This window comes from Synchiropus splendidus, chromosome 13 (genome assembly GCF_027744825.2).
Source record: "Synchiropus splendidus isolate RoL2022-P1 chromosome 13, RoL_Sspl_1.0, whole genome shotgun sequence".
Classification (NCBI taxonomy): domain Eukaryota; kingdom Metazoa; phylum Chordata; class Actinopteri; order Syngnathiformes; family Callionymidae; genus Synchiropus; species Synchiropus splendidus.
Genome location: NC_071346.1, coordinates 4,414,422 through 4,434,065, shown reverse-complemented (window position 1 = coordinate 4,434,065; position 19,644 = coordinate 4,414,422). Strand labels below are relative to the sequence as shown.

At 48.1% G+C, this 19,644-nt stretch overlaps 1 protein-coding gene across 9 annotated transcripts in view; it reads left to right on the top strand.

The window, feature by feature from the left end:
• Positions 1 to 2,172: 2,172 nt before the first annotated feature.
• Positions 2,173 to 19,644, top strand: part of LOC128769333 (supervillin-like) — a 30,168-nt gene continuing 12,696 nt past the window's right edge. For 2 of the 9 annotated variants that reach the window (XM_053882969.1, XM_053882972.1), the window contains exons 1-15: positions 6,890 to 7,115; positions 8,578 to 8,641; positions 9,432 to 9,523; positions 9,582 to 9,639; positions 9,702 to 9,850; positions 9,911 to 10,685; positions 12,865 to 14,052; positions 14,308 to 14,478; positions 14,552 to 14,589; positions 15,696 to 15,760; positions 15,838 to 15,974; positions 16,058 to 16,153; positions 16,312 to 16,600; positions 16,712 to 16,750; positions 17,617 to 18,190. In XM_053882969.1, the coding sequence (XP_053738944.1) occupies positions 7,061 to 7,115; positions 8,578 to 8,641; positions 9,432 to 9,523; positions 9,582 to 9,639; positions 9,702 to 9,850; positions 9,911 to 10,685; positions 12,865 to 14,052; positions 14,308 to 14,478; positions 14,552 to 14,589; positions 15,696 to 15,760; positions 15,838 to 15,974; positions 16,058 to 16,153; positions 16,312 to 16,600; positions 16,712 to 16,750; positions 17,617 to 18,190 (3,790 nt within the window). In that variant the 5' untranslated portion in view covers positions 6,890 to 7,060. Of the gene's footprint in view, positions 2,320 to 6,889; positions 7,116 to 8,577; positions 8,642 to 9,431; positions 9,524 to 9,581; positions 9,640 to 9,701; positions 9,851 to 9,910; positions 10,686 to 12,864; positions 14,053 to 14,307; positions 14,479 to 14,551; positions 14,590 to 15,695; positions 15,761 to 15,837; positions 15,975 to 16,057; positions 16,154 to 16,311; positions 16,601 to 16,711; positions 16,751 to 17,616; positions 18,191 to 19,644 lie in introns of those variants that run through there. The other 7 variants (XM_053882973.1, XM_053882971.1, XM_053882974.1 and 4 more) reach the window with 6 other exon arrangements.

The following is a 19,644-nucleotide window of genomic DNA, read 5'->3' as shown; positions in this document are numbered from 1 at the left end:
AGATGGTTTTTTGGTTTTACTGCTTCACATGTCTCTGTGACTCCAACAATCATGGCTTGGAAACACACCTCCTTGTGGGGATCCTTTGCTCTTTGTTTAACCCTCAATTTTAGGATTAAAACTTCAAAATAACTGAGTTAAATTAATTGAATTTGAGTTGAGGTTTAGGCCCGGGTTCAGGTTAGCCATCTGTTTTGGATGGTTAGGTTTCGGGTGAGAGGCTGGGGAAAGCATGAGAGTCAATGAAATGTCTCCACAAAACATAAAAACATAGAGTGCGCCAGAGTGTGTGTGTGGGCTCCACTTGCTGGATCAGAGCTCTGGCAGCCAGAGCGTTCCAGCAGAACCTTGTGAAGGTTTGGAGGGCGTCCATCCGTCCTCGGTGAGGCGCTGAGATGTCATTAATTTCCTCTAATGTGACACTTTTTGATCGCAGGGAAGCTTTCGCTAATGTTCTGCTCTCTGGAGCCTTTTGGCAGCTTCTCCAGACGACACCGAGGAAGAAAGAGTTTGTGTTCCGCCGAGACAGCGGAGGCGGGAGACCTGAACAAAGGGGCTTTAAAAAATCGGAGAAATGAGACAGACTTCTAAATAATAACAACAGCAGTGTCTATATATTTACAATATTTCATGCTAAAATATTTCTTGTTTACAAAATAAAAACAAAATAAAAAAGATTATATAAAAAAAAGATTATAAATGCTCACGAGAATATTATTTTTAAATAGTTTTCTTCATGAAAAATACAGTTTTTCATTGTAATTTTTTTATTATTAATATGAATATAACACACTAGACTATAGAGTTGGATGTTAGGAGTGAGCGACTGTTTCTCCCCAGAACCAGGCAACCATCCGTGGGGCCCCACAGTTGTGGCCCCAGCTGTCTCTCCATCACAGCTGTCCTCCCTCTGTCACCACACTTGCCACTATTCCACAGTGGCAAATTAAAAGTGGGGCGTGTCTCAGTCTGTGATATACGAACATTCTGTCCTCTGTCGAGAAGCAGAGAAGTGATGGACAGTGAGAGATGAGTCAGAGAAGTGCAACAAAAATGTTGGCCTCGACCTCATGGCTGCAACAGACGCGTGCATCAAAACATGCTGCAGCTCGACCAGTTACAAAAATCAATAAATAATGGACAAAATTCGCCGTTTTGTCTTGCTCATAGTTTCATATTTTTGCAGGTCAGATGCGCTACTGTTTAGCTGGACATCCTGCTGTGACACCTGCTCACCACTAGGGAGTGACAGAATACAGTCGAATAAGACGGAATTACACACATGCATTTTTTTAGTAAAAACGTATTTGTATTGTGATAATCGTACTGGTTATTGTGGTATTTTATAGTACTGCATTTTTATGAAATATGACAATTGAACATATATAAAAATAAACAAAGCTTTATCCTTGCATTTATTTGATTTTCTTTCACGAGATTCAAATTTCTAAAAAAATAAATACAAAAATAATAACGATAATATGGAAGAGTAAGTCCCTTTTTTCTTTATACAAACTCACCATCTACACACCATATATGGAATCCCAGCTGCATATTAACAGCTAACTCACTAGTCCAAAGGCACTTCTCAGTCACCTGCTCACACACACTCACAGTCGCTTCTGCTCACGCTCAGAACTTCAGCATCTCCAGCTGATGCATTCAGTCCCAGTTTCTCTCATGTTTGTTACACCGAAGCAGGGTTCGATATATCGGCCAGCTGAGGCAGTGGCAGTGAGAAATGCCTTGTCGGTCTTCGGTCTCCCTGTTGCGTGTCTCAGTGATCCGGACGTCTCAGCTCATTGTGCTGCAGGTCTGAAGTCTAAACAGCTGATTCGATCTCTGCGCTTGGACTCGCTGCGTCCCGGCTATTTATGGCAGATGCCGGCGTATCCAGGCCGCGGTCTCCGGCCCATACATGGTCGCTGCCGGATAAGGTTACCGGCCGATCCTGGGCCTCCAAATCTGCACTGGCCTCAACAGCAACCTGCTCTCAAGAATGCACGATTGAACTCTGTTTTTCTGTGGTGGTGTGTTTTCTTCATCGCCCCCCCACCTCCCCCCGACACACACGGCTCCCTCCTGCTCCCTTGTTCGTGCCCCTCCTCTCCTTCTGCACCGAGCTGTTGCTGGATTGTTATATTTGGCCCGGCGCAGCGGTGGGGAAAGCACCTCGCTATATTTGTCTGTCGCTGCTGAACCTGCTGCACGGTACCTGGTTCTGGATCCTCTGTTTGGCTTTACCTGCTCACACCTGGGCCAAGGAACTGCTCACTCCCCCGACGCCTTTGGACATCAATGGACGGTCGTGCCACCTCTGTGAGTTTTCGTCTATGGTTTGACAAAAGCCTTTCTTTGCTCCAGATGTCCTGGTTTAAATAACTTTTGTGGTGTTGTGTAATGAACAAGTGGGGAGTCAGAGCTGCTAGACTCCCTGCTGAGTCAAAGTCTGTTGACCAATATTTAATGACTGAGGTCATAAATCACAGAACGTTTATGTCAATACATCTAATGTTTATGACTTGAAAGTGGCAGGAAAACAGTTATTAAAGTTTGAAAACCTTTTATTTCAAATTAGAATTAGTTGTTGAATCATTTTTATGATTTTATTTCCAAGTTCAACTAGTGAATGCTACTTTTCTGTCGGACATTTTTCTTGTTTGTCTCGACAAATATGGGTGTTAGCGAGGCAGCAGCTCATATTTAGCTAGCTAGCGCTAATGGCTACATTCAATAAACACACCATATTCATCGTTCAATGTGAGGTCATGACCTTTTCAGGTAGAGCTGAGTACTCCAGTTTCCTCCCAAATGTTTCAGTGAGTAGGTGTGTGAGTGTGATGGACTGAACGTGTCTTGCGATTGACTGGAGAGCTGTCCAGGGTGTCCCTGGCCTTTTGCCCTGAGTAGCTAGGACAGTCCTCTCCACACCACAGGGCTTCTCCATCAGGTGTTGACCTCCATCTTCTTCGATCTCCATCATCTAGTCTTCATGACCACCTTCATCATGACCCTCTTCTTCCTCCAACATTCTTGGTCCGACCTTCTGACCTCCCAGAGTTTGTCCCTCTGATAGACTCATTTCTGACATCCTCAGTGTCTTCATCTCTGACTCCTCCAACTCTGACTCTGGAGTCTCACTGCAGGATTACTCTCCGGTCATGTGGATTTGATTATGATGTTTGGATTAGTCACCAACAGTTCGGCCTTTTGTGTTCCAGTTTCAGACGTCAGAATGTTGCTTGTTCTTCGTCCAGTCTCAAGTAACCTCCGGGGTATTTACATTCCAGCTCCAGATTATGTCTGTCGTGAGGCATGTGCACGCAGCTGATGTCCGCTGTTGTTCCAGCGAGCAGCCGCCGTTGTTCCGCCGCGCTCCATGTTTTCTCAGCCTGCGTGTGCGCGACACCTGCTGCAAGGGCTCACGGTCAGTGACAGGTTTACTGAGCTGAGCTCGCCGCCAGTAGGGTTTCACTGCGATAGAAAGTTCTTGCCTGAAGGTTCATGAGTGAGGGGACTGCTCCTGAGGTGAAGCAGCTTTAGCTGAGTCAGCAAACGTCTCCCATGAAGTCTCCCTGGATCAAGTTATGAAACCTGCGCCATAATACATTGAACATATTCAATTAAACGTGAATTGTTTAAACAGGAACTTCTGCATGAAACAGTGAATATGATACCAAAAAAAATTTAAAAAAATACTTGAATATATAATTTATTTCAAATAGCAGTACATCTTTTGCCTAACTTAAACTTTAAAATTGATTTTTCTGAATTAAACACAACCAATGGGATCTGAAAAAATGTGTTTAAATGTGTGTTTTGTTGGCTCAATTTAATTAAAAGTCATTATTAAAGTTACAATGAATAAACTTGAAAACAACAATAAAATAAAAAAGATAAACACAACATTAAAAACATCTACTGTCTTATTTTTAACATCTTTAATTTAGTTTTTTTATCATAAAATAAAGCCTCAATAAGTATGTGGATACATTTGTATGAAATACATAATTATTAATAAATTAAATATACAATAAAAACTGTGATGCAAAATAAAATGGAAAAGGTCAGACATTTAACTTATGTTAAATAACTTAAAAATACAGGGTCATTTTAAAATGCTTGCAACAAATCAAATTAAAGCTAAAATGTTTTTTTAAAAATGAAGATAATTTTTCACTCACTCAATACAGAGCAAGATGGAGCTGAATTATTTTGTCGTGAACATTAATAAAGGCATCAGTTATGAGAGTGTGGCATCATAATTAGCAACTGGAGGTGCCTTTAGTAAACTCATATCATTCTTCATATCTTAAATAAAATAAAACAGCTATAATTTTAGGTGACGGTTTGGTCTGTTCAACAGAGAGAAGCTCAGTCATCCAGAGACTCAGAGTAGAACCTCTGCTGGGAGGAGGCAGGAAGGCAGGTCCAAAGCGGGACACGCCTCCTCGTGACAATATATGACTCGAGTCACATCTGCAGTGAGTGAATCATCTCAACAGCGAGCGGCTCCTCACACAGCTGGACGGCCTTATAAGAGCAGGAGAGGACGGTTCCTGTCAGCCGGGCTTGACGCTGGGCAGCAGGCGGGATCTGGGCCTAAAGTAAATGTTTGAGGGAGAAGCGCTGTTTATGTTGGGTGTTCGACTCACTTCACAGATTCTGCAAATAACTGTGAGCGGCTGACGCATTTCCAGCTGAGACACTCAGGAGTTTGGCTCCGTGTCAGAGAACAACAAGGGTTCCAGTCCATCCAGAGGTGGGCGAGTGCATGTGGAGGAAACATCCCCTGGATACGTGCTTCACTGAGGGACAGCCACTTTAATGGATCATGATAATGGCAGCAGGGTAGGCGAGGTATCTGGAGGAGACTTGGAGTAGAGCCTCTCATGGTTGGAACTGATGTTCCTCAAGAAAACACTCTGATGGTTGTCACCTCACCTCCCAAACCTCAGTGGTTGGTGATGACTCTCCGAGCTCCTGAATGTTTGAGCATCGCAATTTTGCTTTCCTCATGGAACAAGTGAGGAGTCAAAGCTGCAAGACTCCCTGCTGAGTCAAAGTCTGTTGACCAATATTTAATGACTGAGGTCATAAATCACAAAGTTCATGTCAGTAAATTGCATGTTTATGACTTGAAACTTGCAGGAAAATATTCATCAAGTTTGAAAACCTATTATTTCAAATCAGAATTATTTGTCGCATCATTTTTATGATTTCATTTCCAAGTTAAACTAGTGAATGTTACTTTTCTGTCGGCCATTTTTCTTGTTTGTCTCAACAAAACTGGGTGTTAGTGAGCAGCAGCTAACATTTAGCTGGCTAGCGCTAATGGCTACATTCAATAAACACACCACACTTTTCAGGTAGAACCGAGTACTCCAGTTTCCTCCCAAATGTTTCAGTCAGTAGGTGTGTGAGTGTGATGGTCATCTGTCTGAACGTGTCTTGCGACTGACTGGAGAGCTGTCCAGGGTGTCCTCATGGGGGATTTGGGAAGAGCAGGACTTGGGAAGAATGCGAGGCAGAGGGGAAGCGGCAGATGAGGAATGAGAGGGATTCAGGCAGGAATGAGAGGGCGGCCTCGGAGGCAAGCATGCCGCCAGGAAGCCAAGTCTGGGGAGGAAAACCAGCGTGAGCAGGCGTGGAGACAGCGCACTGGTAAACACGGCCGCCCGGCCGACAGGGTGACCACTCGCCAAGGCAGCCATTCACAACACATGTTGCCTTATTAGGGGTGTCCAGGCAGCGGGTGGAGGGCGAGGGGTGGGGGGGGGGGTTTGTGTTTGAGAGGGTGAGGAGAGAAACACCACTGAAAGCTGCAGAAGTCACACGTCATGTTTGGGTTTGAGCCGCTGAAATGAGGAAGCAACCCTGGCTCTCCTGGCTTCTCCACCGCACCGTCTCGCTCCTGCTCTGGTGACTCCAGTCTTCCAGACCATAGAGAGTATTTGACCTGCAGAGCTCACTGCAGCAGAAGATCAGAGGTCAGTGTCCTGCTGAAGCAGGAGTTTACCTGCAAGTGCTCCCCCTACCTGCTCACCCCAACACTACATTCAGTTTGCTGGTTCTCCCCTGTGCTTGTTTCCTCCAGGCACTCCGGTTTCCTCCCAAAAAACATGCAGATGTTCACTGACTGACCCAATCTAAATTCTCCTGAGATGCATGTGGCAGTAAAGTCACTGTCTAATTTGCATATTATGACGTCACCTGGTGGCAGCCATAGTGCAGTCGATAACATTTACAGATCTTTATCTGTTGACTCTTCCTGCCGCAGTTTTTTCAAGTTCCCACTAAGCAAAGTTTTGCTTTGACAAAGCCTCCAGTAAAGTAGTGTCAGGCACCATGTTTGCAGCTTGCCTTGTTTAAATGCGGCGATGCCGCCTGTTGCGATATGGTGACTGAAGAGTCTCCACCTTCAGCCTCCTGCAGTCGCTCCTTCATGTCCTCTTCACCATGAACCTCACTGGTTCCACAGGTCCAAACCGTCTGACCTCCCTAACTTTGCCTCCAAACTTCTCCTCGTGTCCCTCTGAGACTCTGATCTTGTTCTTCTGACTCTTTTACTCTGCTGAGATGGAACATCATCTCCCTGCTGATGTGTTTTCATGTTCAGATTCCGATGCTTCTGGGGTCACCGAAATGACCCGAACCTGCACTCTCCGCGTCGGCATTTGTGCGGTGAGGTCAGGATACCATCTGACTTCCCGTGGCTCTGCTCCCCAAACCACCCTCTGCACCCTCCACCAATCCTGTCCTGGAGTTTTGATCATCAAGGCTAATTTCTGCCTGTAATCTGATTACAGCTCTGAGCTGCTTTAGCTCCCTGCTGCGCCGCCTGAGTGCACACACACATACAGACTTCAGGTACAGACGGCTTGAATGACAGCCAGTCTGTGTAGCCAGCTGAGTGCGTGTGTGTGTGTGTGTGTGTTGGCGCTTCCATCCCTGACCCGTCTGCTGCCACCAACTCCACCGACTGCTCTCCGCGCACGTCTCCACCGCCGCTCCTCCTGTTTAACCCGGGGAGAGTCACAACCTTCTGCTCGCCCCAAACATGTTTCGAAACCCATGGATCTCTAGCTTCCATGTGGACCAGCCCAATGGCCAAGGTAAGGTGGCTCAAGCTGAGTCTTTCACTTGTTCAGGACATGAAGGAACAGCACCTGAAATGGACCATTCTACATGCGAGAGTCGAGCATGGAATCCTTGTCTCGGCTGGGATGTCTTTTTGAGACAGCAGCGGAGCTTTTCTAAGGTCTACATAAGGTCAAGGATGCTATCGCTAACAACAGCTTCCTGACAGTTGAGGTGACAGTTTGTTGTCCGTGAGATCTGCCATTGCTTCTTGCATCTCTCAGTTGACTGGATGAAAGCAAACTTCACCCTCTTTTCAAGCAACGTGGCGTCTTGACATCCGCTCGAGGTGCTCCATCCTCACTTAAAGTTGCCTTCTTGCATTGAAATCACGCTTGTCAGAAGCTAAGTTGCCGTCCCCAGACTCATCACCTGCTTAAGCAGGCCGGCGCTCTTCACGCTACGCCGCCAACATTTCCTCTCAGGTTGTGTGTTCACGTCTATTTTCCACCTCTGAATTATATTTATAGAAAGTCCCTCTCTTTCAGCGTGATCACTGCTGGGACCGTCAACAGTCTTAGCTGCTCCCTTGTTGACAACTTCGTGGGCGTTTCTGAGGACTCACATTCGTGGAAGGGGGGTTTCCAAACAGCGCTTTTAAATAAGCTAAAACTGCGGCTCATGGAGCATCGCTTTCACGATGACCCCACCACTCATGCACGGTTTATGACTTGTGAAATCTTCATGCTTTTGGCTCCAAAACTCCTCCTGGAGCCACACGGTCGTATGAGTGGCAACCTGGAGGAGAAACCTGAGCTGCTTCCTATCCTGGGAGCCAAGTTTACAACAGGTCAGCGACACTTGCGAGAATAAATGAGCTGGGAGGGAGTCAGTCTGAACCAGCCTTGGGTTTTCATATGATATCAGATGAGTGGTGGGTCATGTGACGCGTGACCCGCAGCAGTGAGGTGATGCTTCGGTTGGCGATGCTCTTCCAACGTGACTCGATCATTCCGTTTGTTTGCAGGTGGACAGCTTGAAATGCATCAGTTTTGAAAGGCAGAAATCTGATCTTTTGGACCTGGATTTACATTGTGTCTATTTATTATTATCCCTTACCTGGAACAAATGGGCAAAAATTGTTGGACTCGAGGCAGAGTGAGACTCATCGTGGAGCCATCACCCCTCCAGCAGGTGTTTCAGGTGACTAGGAGGAGGCCGGGGGGCGGACCTGGAGCAGCCTCTCCCCCCACAGCTTCTGCAGTGAGGGAAGGCTGGGACTTTGCTACCTTGGCTTCAGCCCTCGTGACCAGACTTAACTCTATACATTGCCAAGCATGATTTGTTTGTTTACCCTCCTAGTTGGTCCCAAGCAGATTAAATATTAAATAAGGTATTGGAATACTTATTATGGCACCCATTTCATTCTATCTTCAGTATCCACCTTTCGCGTTTAGAGGACTTTAACCTCAAAGGTTGTGTCTGATTTCTCCTCAGGATTTGGATCCCAAGCTCCCAGCAAACTTTCAAATTCAACGTCGCTGCCAACAGAAGCCTTGAGGTATTTTATCCGCTCCCACGTGTCACTCATGTTTGGATTAGGAGGATATGTAAGGGTATACATGCAGATCTTGGGGGACTTTGGCTTCGAGTGTGTTGCAAGAATTAAGTGCTGGAAGCGTTAAGAGCAGATTATATTGGCCCTGGAGCTGAAACAGGGATCAGTCCGCACAAAGACTTATTTTTCCTGAGGGATTGTTGGGCGTTGCGTTCGGCCAGAAAACCTAGAGGCATTTGCCCTTGGCACCATTGTAATCCTTATTGAGCTTTTACTGTTGCCAATTTCACCAAAAGTCGAGGTCGTGGTTCTCGTCCGGAGGCAGCAGGAAGTGACGCCCCGGAGCGGCTGAGCCCTGCTGCCTCGCTGTCAGTGATAGGAAAAGCAAGAGCAAAAACGAGTTTGGGCTTTTGGAGCTGAGCCAGAAGATAAAGCCCTTCATTCCCCTCAGTGGAGAATGAGCCTCCTCGGGCAGATGGTGGGCATCACCCAGCAATATGGTTTGGAGGCTTGTTATTGTCGAAGACATCGCTTTGCAGTTTAGCATAAGAGACGTTTCGGCATCTCCTGAGGCACCGGCCTTTGACGGGTTTCCGGCGAGATCCAGTGAGCACGTCCACGGTCTTCTCTCGGGGTTGGATGTAGTGGCTATAGCATAAAAAAATTTCTGATGAAGCTTGGTGAAAAGGCGTGGAACGTAAACCTGCTCCCACTGCGGCCCTTTCTTTGCCCACCCCTGCTATGGAACATCCTCCAGACCTTTAACTTTCTCATTTCTTTTTTTTGGCATCAGTTTTGATAGTGACGTCTCCTTGGGCGAAAAGGCCGCTCTGGTCAAGAGTGTCTCGGACACTGATGCCAAACTTCTCTACGTCCTTCCTAAAGGTAAAGACTTTTCCTTACGTTTCGCATACACAGTATCTCTAACGTTTCACTGCGTCAGTTTCAGAGTTGAAGAAATACTTTGAAGGGTCTGTGGAGGCAGAGTTAGAGATGAACAGGTGAGTCATGGCTTACAGTTAGAAGGAAAATCACCTGCTTCTTTCACTTTCATCTGAGACAGGAAGGAAAGAATAGCTCGCCGCCTGGAAGGCATTGAGAACGATGCCCCGCCAGCTCTGCTACCCGGTGGTTTGGTAGCTAACCGAATGCTTGAAGAGGATCCCCCCAGGTACACGCGTGCCACGGACCCCTGCGAGCCATGTGTGATGGGTAAGGGTTTGGTTTTACCTCTGTCAGTTTCCAGCCTCTAAAGTTAGTTCTGATCCACAGTGAGGCGCTACAGTCGAGAGGAGCTGGAGGGCCCCCAAAAACAAGTGTCATCGCCCCAAAGATCGTCACATATGAAAGGCGGTGTTGCAAGGCCTGATCCAATGTTGGTGCATGTGGACCCTGTGACCTTGTCCACCTCCTCAACACCGACGTCCGGTGCTGCAGACCCGGCAAGTCTCAGCTCCAAAGCTGAGCGTATCGCTCGCTACAAAGCAGAGCGTCGACGCCAGCTTTCAGAGCGATACGGCATCCTCTTAGACCAGGAACCGGATGTTGATTTTACGCCACGGCATCGGTCACGACGGGACCGCGAGGCTTCCGAGCGGCAACCACCCAGCCGGCAAGAGCCTGCAGAAGCGGAGGAGGCGGGCAAGGACCAAAGAGTGCCGTATCGATCTGGGATAGGGAGGGTTTACATGAGGACTCAGCAAGACCCTGCAGACACCTCTAGCCCAACCCGCACAACCCAAGCGCCACCACCAGTTCAAGAACGGTCAAGTAGGTTTTCCGACCGGGAGAGAGCGATGAACATGGAGAACTTTCGACGTGGTGGAGCTCCAGAGCGCCAAAGCCGATCCCAGCCACCACCTAAACAGCAGGCAGAGGTCGCCCACCAGGAGCTGAGTCCAACCTCCACGAGGGACAACAGAGTCGTGGCAGTGCCAAGCTCCCCACGCACCGCTCGACGGGCCTCCCTGCCTTCCACCCGCTATGGCCTCTCACCTGGGGATTTGTTTATCGAGCAGCAGGCGCAGAGCATCCTCAACAGGCAGGGGTGAGTCCAAGTCAATGCTGCCACACCTTCCATGCTTAAACACCTTGGTACATGTTGCCACAAAAACAGTGAACTAAAGATTTTTACTGTGTTGAGTTCACATTCTTCCAAATCGTGACAAAACTTGTCGCCGTCTTTTAGCCTTGCCAGCCTGTCAAAGAGTGACTGGTGTCTCTACAAAGATTCAGAGAGCAGCACTCGAGCATCAAGGTACCAGACGTGTGCAGACCTTCCCTTTAGCAAACGTCTCTGATCAACTAATATAGCAGAGCCTCCTGTAACAAGCCTTCCCTGGTCCTCAGGCATCGTTGGTTTCCAACTGACAGAAATAAAAGACATTCCTAACATACTGGTGACTCCAACAACTTCTGAAACTATGTTGAAAAATATTTCCTGTTTTGGGTGCCTCATTCCAAGTGGAGTGAGCATATGCTCAGCAGAATCATCCTAGGGGGCGCTTGTTTGAATATTTGGCCTCGCATCATGGAACATTTAATGAGCTGCTCACATTTGCCAAACCATCATCTCATGAAGCATCAGCCGCGCACGCGCCCGAGTCGGGGAGTAGCTTTTGGAGGGGTGTTAGTGAGGGAGAGCTGATGGAGTGACAACAGTCGTCGACTCCAGGCTCTGACCCGAGCAGTCACACGTCCGCTGACGCGGGACGTCAGCTGAGGCCCCCCTCCATCCCCCCGACTCTCAACCAAGACTCTGACATTACATCTGACTCATGCAGCCTGGCAGCAACTTGACAATGCAGTTCTCAAAAGAGCATGTCACTGTAGGTCATGTGCGTACTCTTGTTTTAGCCCTGGTCATGACTTGTATGGATTTAAAAGCTGGTAGCTAGTTTAAATTTGAGACAAAACAAAAAAGGATTTTTCTGCTGACAGAAAAGCCACTGTAGCTGGTATCAGACCTACAATGAGTTACAGCACATGAGGGTCAGTAGCCACTGACCGGTCTGGACTGCTGTCTTGATCCCTGCGTAAAGAACCAGGCCATTAAGATTAATGATGGGGGCTAGAACCGATTGTACCCATTGTTGGGCTTTCATCGGAGGATAGGATTGAGTCTGGTCTGTTCTATTTCAGCTGACCCTATACACCTACCTACCCTAAGTCGTGGACAGTTATTCACCTCTGTCACACAAGAAAAAAAGGACGACAGTAGTTTTCAGTCACACCATTTATGCTAAACTTACCTTGCGTATCCGGACGGAATCTTCCGCATATTTCTGCACATTTCCACAAAGCTTACGGATACGGGCAAAATGAAGCAGTACCACCGGACCTGATACCTGATATGTAGCTCTGATGAGACACGAAGAAGACATAACAATGGCAGATACTCTCCGTCCTCCAGTGGCGATATATTTATCGGCCTCAGCGACCACCACCTCCTACAACGCTGCTTCCTCTTATGTGCAAGAGGTACATGATCAATACACCTTCCACTGTCACCATGTTGGTTTTGGAGTTTGACTCTGGGCTGCTCCCCCTGGTGTATATATTGGTGAATAGCAATATCAACGTATAGCATGCATGGTAGCATGCGATCAGTGACGTACGTAAAGGGAGCATAAATAAGTAAAGTGAGTTGGCAGCGAACACCTGAACCCAGTCAGCCTTCCATTCTCTCACCAAAACATTTTACATTTCAAACTCAGCAGACACTAGTTCTGTGGCCGCTGTCCAGTTTTTATGCTTAACGTCCGCCATGACACTGTCTGCGGCCTTATTCCGTGCTTGTGTTAGGAAGTGTGACTGCGTCCTAATTTAGCTTGAGTGCCGGTTAAATCCCTCGTGCCATGTCAGATAAGTCAGAGACCTATCAATTATGTCTGGCTTAGTCGTCCACAATGAGATTAGAGCTGGTCTTTGCTACTAGAGGTTACAGATGAAAATAGTTTCGCTTACTTTTTGGCACCAGAGAGAATGTTTCACTTTGGCGCCACTTGACCTTGTGTCTAGCTGAGGATTTGGGAGTTGATGCCCTCAGGGAGTGACTTCACGATTCCACAGTCTGAGATTTGAATCCATTTATTCACGAAAGATTCAGACGTTGGGGTCAATTCTTCAACATTTGGACTGTCTTTGAGTGACTGTCAAGATTTTCTGCAGGACATTGATGAGGAGATTCTTAATGTCAGTCTTTTTTATCCCTCCTTTCTCTCAAGAATCAGGGTAAGGGAACGATTATCCAGAGATGAAACTGAGTGGAGTCCAGACAGAAACCAGGCTATCAGAAACCAAGCACCTGTGAACACCTTGCACTACACACCACAGGGTTCAGAACCCACCGGGCAAAGGCTGGTGTCCCACGTTCAATACAGCCAAGCTCCACAAGTACGGGGACAGATGACCTTCCCGCCCGTCGCCCCTGTGTACCATCAAGGCAGTCCCGCCCTGGATGACTCCCACTTAGCCATGCCCGGACCAGGATCCGCCAGGAGATTGCCTGGGCCTCCTGAGGTGCCTCGAAGAAGGGTGAGCGCTGATCAAATCTACGCCGCCCATAGAGAGGCGAGGTTGGAAGCCAGGCAAGCTCTGAGAGACGAAGCACACACAGAGGGCTTGCTCAAGAGCAGGAAGGCAGTGCTGCCCTCGGAAATCCGCCGCACGGAAAAGAGTGTGGATGATCCACCCAGGGGGCAGAATGAGGCTACGGAGGTCCAACCCTACAGCCCAGAACGGAGAAGAATGACTCAAGAGGAGGAAGACTGGCAACGTCTGAGAGAGAGGGGAAGGGAGCGTAATGTTGAAAGAATCATAGAGAGGGGAAGAGAAGGACAAACCCAAGCAGAGAGAGTGTTCAGAGCTACGCAATCCTCACATGTAGCTGAGGCTCAGAGGCCCAGACAGCAGCAAGCATCAGAACCTGTACAACCCCACGATGTACAGCAACAAGAACCCAGAAGCAGGCTAGCTTCACATGCACGACAGGAGCAGCAGAGACAGTCGCACATCTCCATGAGGCAACCCCAACAACCCCAGAGACCACAGCCGACTCGGCAGAGGGAAACGGAAGACCTTCAAAGGCTCTACATGGAGCGGCACGGACAATCGGAACAGCAGGTGCCAGACTACCAGCAGAAGAGCGCCTCCTTGCCTCAGGCCAAACCAAGAACTCAGGAGATGAGTGAAGGTCCGAAACCCAAGATGAGAAACCGCTCCATGTCTGACATTGGCATCAGCCAGCATTCAACCATGTACCGCATGGAGCGGGCAGCGGCGAGGCGAGAGGCTGCGAGGGCCGCCGCTTCATCTGGGATGGCTAATGGCGATATGGGCACCCTGGACACCAGAGTATCTGTCGCTCAACTTCGACACTCCTATTTAGAGAATGCCAACCGGAAGCCTGAGTTGTAGGTTCAACCGCATGGGCTTTGTGTTGCGTATTTAACTCCCACGTTGCTGTTGAGACATTGTTTCCTGTCGCATGACCAGTCTGTTGGTGCCGTTTCCTGTCAGCCCGACGCTGCATGTCCGAATAGTTAAACAACTATTTGTCGCTTTGCTATGCAGTGAATTTGTCAGGCATCACGAGCTTACTTTACTCTAAAAGAGCAATACTAATTCTCACTTCTTTCTCATTGCTCCATCACTCATAACCCGAAAAGCGAGACAACAAAAGTAGATCTGGCAGCCATGGGAGTAGAGCCGGCGAGCGGCAGCGACCGGGACTCCGGTCCTCGAAGACCTCGCCGGTATATAACCCCAGGAGAGAGTCGCATGGCGGAGAGGTTCAGGACTCAGCCCATCACCTCTGCAGAACGTTTGGAGACCGACAGGTGACGCCTACAGTTGCTCTTCAAAGGCCTACTTTGCTATGAGGATTTACCGTCTGTAAATTTGTCTTTCTAGATCTCGCCTCAGCCCCTCCCAGCTACAGGACACTGAAGGTAACAGCCATCTTTCCATGTTACTCATTTGGTTCGCTGTATCGACGTATCTAAAGTCAGCTTTGAAACGTTGTGATTTGTGTGCACCTGTGCTCAAGACTCCAGGATGAAAGTTATCAGCGATCAAGATAAAAATAGATAGAAGCCCCCTCACCCCACCATATGCTGCTCTAATCCTCCCCGCTCCAACAGCATTAAATATAATCAGGTTGTTAAATGACTTGTGTGAAGACCACCACTTTGATGGAAGTTATTTTAAGGATGTTGAGAAAGCAAACAGGTCAGCGGAGGCGAGCCGGGAACCCAACCCTGACTTGACCAAGCAGCAGCCGCTGTCACGTTTTGCGTCCGAATTTGAATCACTGGCGCCAACAAACCTCAACGTTCTGGGTCAAACCAAGTCGCTGTTTGGTCCACCAATCAGAAGAGCTCTCTCACTAGAGACCTTGTCCCGCGTCGAAGTCTGTTTCACTCAAAAAATCTGAGATTTGAGCACAAACCCTGGAGGCGGAGTTTGTTTTGGACAACTCTACCAGATGTACTGTGTGATACTTTCCCTCAGACGTCTCTGCACAACAAATGATGCAACTAGTGCAAACAGTTCGCGGCAAGTAAACAGGGTGTCCACTCGGTTTGACACAAAAAGGTTTCAACCAAACAACCGACGCTGCGTTCTTCATTGGAGAATTCGTGAATCACTAACAACTCAAGCTTGTCACAAGCAAACCGCCCCCTGCTGGCAGTGGTGTGGCATGGTACAGTGGATGGTGAAATGGACTTGAGTGAAGGCCCCTAAGTGGCTTGCATGAAGAAGACAGTGAGAATATCCATCAAGTACACTTTGGACTGAATTTTTTCAATGAGAGAAAATGGTCCTTCTTGTCTCCTGCCTTTAGGCTCCTCCTGCCATTTCAGTTGTTTATTCCATCCTATTTGTGCCACCACTGTTGGGGCCATCAATTGCTCTTGGGTCGCGATAAGATTCCTACCAAACCAGCTGGGTACTTACTGTAGGTACTGGGTTCAAGACCCAGTCAGGTCCGGTGTATGATGTCAGAGATGAATATATTCGACAAGCTGACCAACTTTCTTGCTGTTCTTTACAGGGGATGAAGAGAAACTAGACGAGAGAGCGAAGATGAGTGTAGCAGCCAAGCGGTCTCTCTTCAGGGTAAATCTTCTCCACATCTGTTTCACGCTTCCAAATGAAAACTTGTCAAGCGAGTGATTTAACAATCATTGTTCCAGGAGCTGGAAAGAACCTCGGATGGAAGCGTTCCCAAGCCACGCTCACGGAACGCTGCGGTGGAACGACGCCTCCGGAGAGTCCAGGACCGCTCTCACACTCAACCTGTCACCAGCAAGGAGGTGGACAGTGCTAACAGGTGGGTCATTTCGGCCGCTCAGACAGTGTCATCTTCTGCCTCTGTCTCACTCACATCACGTCCTTCTCTTTCTGGCCTTTAAGTGACGCTGCCTCGGCGTCGTGTCTCACCGGCAGCCAGGACGCTGCGGCCCGCGTCCCCAGCCCAACTGCTGTTAGCACTAGCGTGACCAGCATCAGGTAGAGGAGAGCTACTAAACAATCACCTGATCATATATTGGTGCCCCCTGGTGGCTTGGATGACTGGCTCAGTTCGCCTATTGAGATCAGAACTTTTCCTTTTGAGATAAGTTTCCTCTCACCACACTCAGAAGCGCATCTTTGCTTCTCCCATGCAGTGTCCAGGATCCGTCCCAGCCCGGCTCAGCTGCCCAGGAGCAGGAAGTCCCGGAGAATCAGAAGCTCCAACAACCGGTTCCCGTGTCCCAGGTGGAAGGAGAGAGTCAGGCGGCCGTCCCGGACGAACCGGACTTGTCCTCTCTCAGCTTGAGCGAGAAGATGGCGCTGTTCAACCGCCTCGCCCATCTGCCTGACAAAGCCTCCGAACAGACGCGAGGGGACAGTCGCCAGCGGAGGGCCAACGCCCGCTTCCAGACCCAGCCCATCACCCAGGGAGAAGTGGAGCAGGTACAGATGCTGGAATCTTTTTTGAGTTTGTCCGCGTCAATGTCACGCGGCCTCTTTGAGATCATGAGTGTGTGATGAGCTCTGCATGGTGGCTCCATGCTCTCCACACAGGAGCCGTTTAGTCAGACCCAGTCCAGACAAGACGACCATGTAAGCACCAGATACTCCAGAGTGTGCTGCACCAGATGATGTGGTTTGAGCTGAGCTATCTGGAGTCACTGTAGCGCTGCGACGGTCTTGAACTTAAGAGTGTTAGTGTCATAAAATAGAGCATGGCCGCTAGAGGGCAGCAGAACGCCAGAATAATAACTTTTAATACATCGTATGTGACTCATCTGCGACGTTGTTGACTGATGAATGGGTAGAAATACGCTACACATTTGTGAGTCCTCCCAGGCTGATCGGAGCATGAATGCTTCTGCTGAATATGTTATATGTTTTTATATATATATATATATATATATATATCTGTGTGTGTGTGTGTGTGTGTGTATATATATTATATTTATATTTATTGATATATTTTTATTTAAATATTTCAAATAAACACATTTCTTTTTGTTTTAGTTTTTTTCTTTATAGTTAAGTACCAGAATTTTTAATGAGAAAAATGCACTTAATTTCAATGATATATATGTGTGTATGCACTGTAAAATCTTAGTAATATTTAGTTTATAACAATAACGCAAGAATACATGTATATTGTTTATCATAAGTGATGGGTTTATTTTTTCTGCTGCTTCTTTTTTTAATGTATTTCAAAAAATAATATATAATAATAATAATATAATATTTTGTAGGTCTTTTTTTTAGCTTTTTGGTAGTTTGATGGTCTGAGATAATAACACAAGGGATTGAATACCAGTGTGTACAATAATATTTCTGATATGCCTGTGACTTGTCTTGTGTGTTTGACGCTCTCTGGGTTAGATGTTCACGTACAACAGAATATGACTTTTGATTGATATACAAGATTCAAATCCTATTTATAAAGAAGGGTCCTGCTTCTTCGTCAGCTGAAAAATGGTGTGGAGATCAAGCTGGAGCCGCTGTCTGCCTCCCTGATGCGCTCCGTCGCCGCCGTCCCCTCCCAGGCTTCTGTCACATCTGTTGCCATGACAACCGGCGTGACTGACGACGCCGGTCGCCATCCAGAGAAACTCACCGCCGTCCCCCGCCTCCCCGTCCAGCAGCCGCCCCACACAGACCACCAGGAGAGGACGCTGCGGTACTTCTCCATGACCCAGAGCGGGGACCCCATCAGGCCTCCACCCAACCCCACGCTCCTCCCTGAGAGCAGAGAGAGACCGGGGGCTTCTACTACTACGGCCGTCAGGAGGCGGGGGGAGGAGAGCTGGCGAGAGCAGCCGGAGGAGGAGGTGAGGGGGAGACGGCAGGGAGGAGCCAGAGAGACTGAGAGAGACCGGGTCGGACGGCAGCAGCATCACCAGCCCTTGCCGTGGAGGGAGCAGCCGGAGCCAAGAGCAGCAGGGCGAGACCCCCAGGACGTCAGGGGGGAGCGAGGACAGGGAGGACACCTGAGAGAGGCGGCGCACACCTCATCGCAGGGGCTCGGCCAGAGCGTCCCAGGTAACCATGTGGAGGAGTGGATGTGGAGGAGATGCGAGCCCCGCTCGCACGCTTGCCTGCTCCAGCTCCGGGGGCTGTTTGCTCTGTGTCTGTGTGTGTGTCTGAGGCGTCTGAGGCTGATTAGCATTTCTCTGCGTTCAGTCGCCTCCCAGGTCCCTTTGTCTGCACCGGCGCCTGTCAGCGACTGCATGTCATGTTTGTGTTGGATTCACGCCTCCCTCTGCCACAGCCCCACACCCGAGCCCAAAACACGGAACAGTTTTGACGTGCTGCGCCGCACAACCCACCTCCACACCGGCCCCCTGCGCTGACAGTTTGGCTTTGCTTGGCTCTTAAGAGCCGCCGGACCCACATTCAGACGGCCCTGACCTCCTTTCTCACGGGCTAATGGTGAAAGTGACCTGGGGCTCTTTCCTCTTTCGTGAACACGGGTGAAACAATCCAGCGATGCAGGGTTTGGCACTTAGACCAGGCAGGTGGTGGAGACTGAGTGTTTGTCCCGGAGTGTTTACTCAGTCTTATACTCATCGTCCATCAGATGGTCACGACAGAAGGGACTTTTCTGATGTTGGGATCTAGAGCAGACCTGAGGAAAGTGCGGCCCGAGGGCCATATGTGGCCGATCCTTTGTATTTTCGTGGCCCTTTTGACGTCAGACTGAAACTATATATAACCATCTTTTTTTTTGTTCTTTCTTTTTTAGCCACCACCACAACCACTTCAGCAGTAAATATATATATATATATATATATATATATATATATATATATATATTCCTTTTATTGGCCGTTTTTGTGTGTTTTTCTTGTTACTCAAAATACACTGAAGGAATATTAAAAATATATTTTGAAATTAATTGCCTTTTTATCTTGAACGTCTGGTCCATAGTTATATAGATTTATATTCAAATTAAATGTCTGTAAAACGGAATATTTCAATATGCTTCGTGGCATATTTACATGTCTTAATATCCTTACTTACATTTAATCTTTTTAGGTTCATTTTGTCCTTGTTACACGAGTATATATTTTGGATATTTTGCCGTCATGTTTTGCAGTCAAGGCTGTCTTTCTTTTGATGATGGCCCCTCACAACAGTTACAGTTTCTAATGTGGCCCTTTGGAAATTGAATTGCCCACCTCTGATCTAGACCGTCGTTGAGGCCACATTCCTCACATCCATCTCCAGACCAAGTAGAGAGCAGACAGTGTGAAGTTGGTGTCGAACACTGCTTCTGGAAATGTGTGGGCCAAATGGACAGACAGGAATCAATGTCGCAAACGGTTAAAAATGGCTACCGAGCTTTGTACAGTCCTCATGCATTTGGCTGTCAATTCGTAAACATTTGGAAGTTGGCAACTGGGGCTAGAACCAGGCAGATGTGGATGCTAGTCATGGTGCGGCTACATTTGGTGCGGCTCAGTCGGGGGTCCACCTGACCATCATTTTGATTT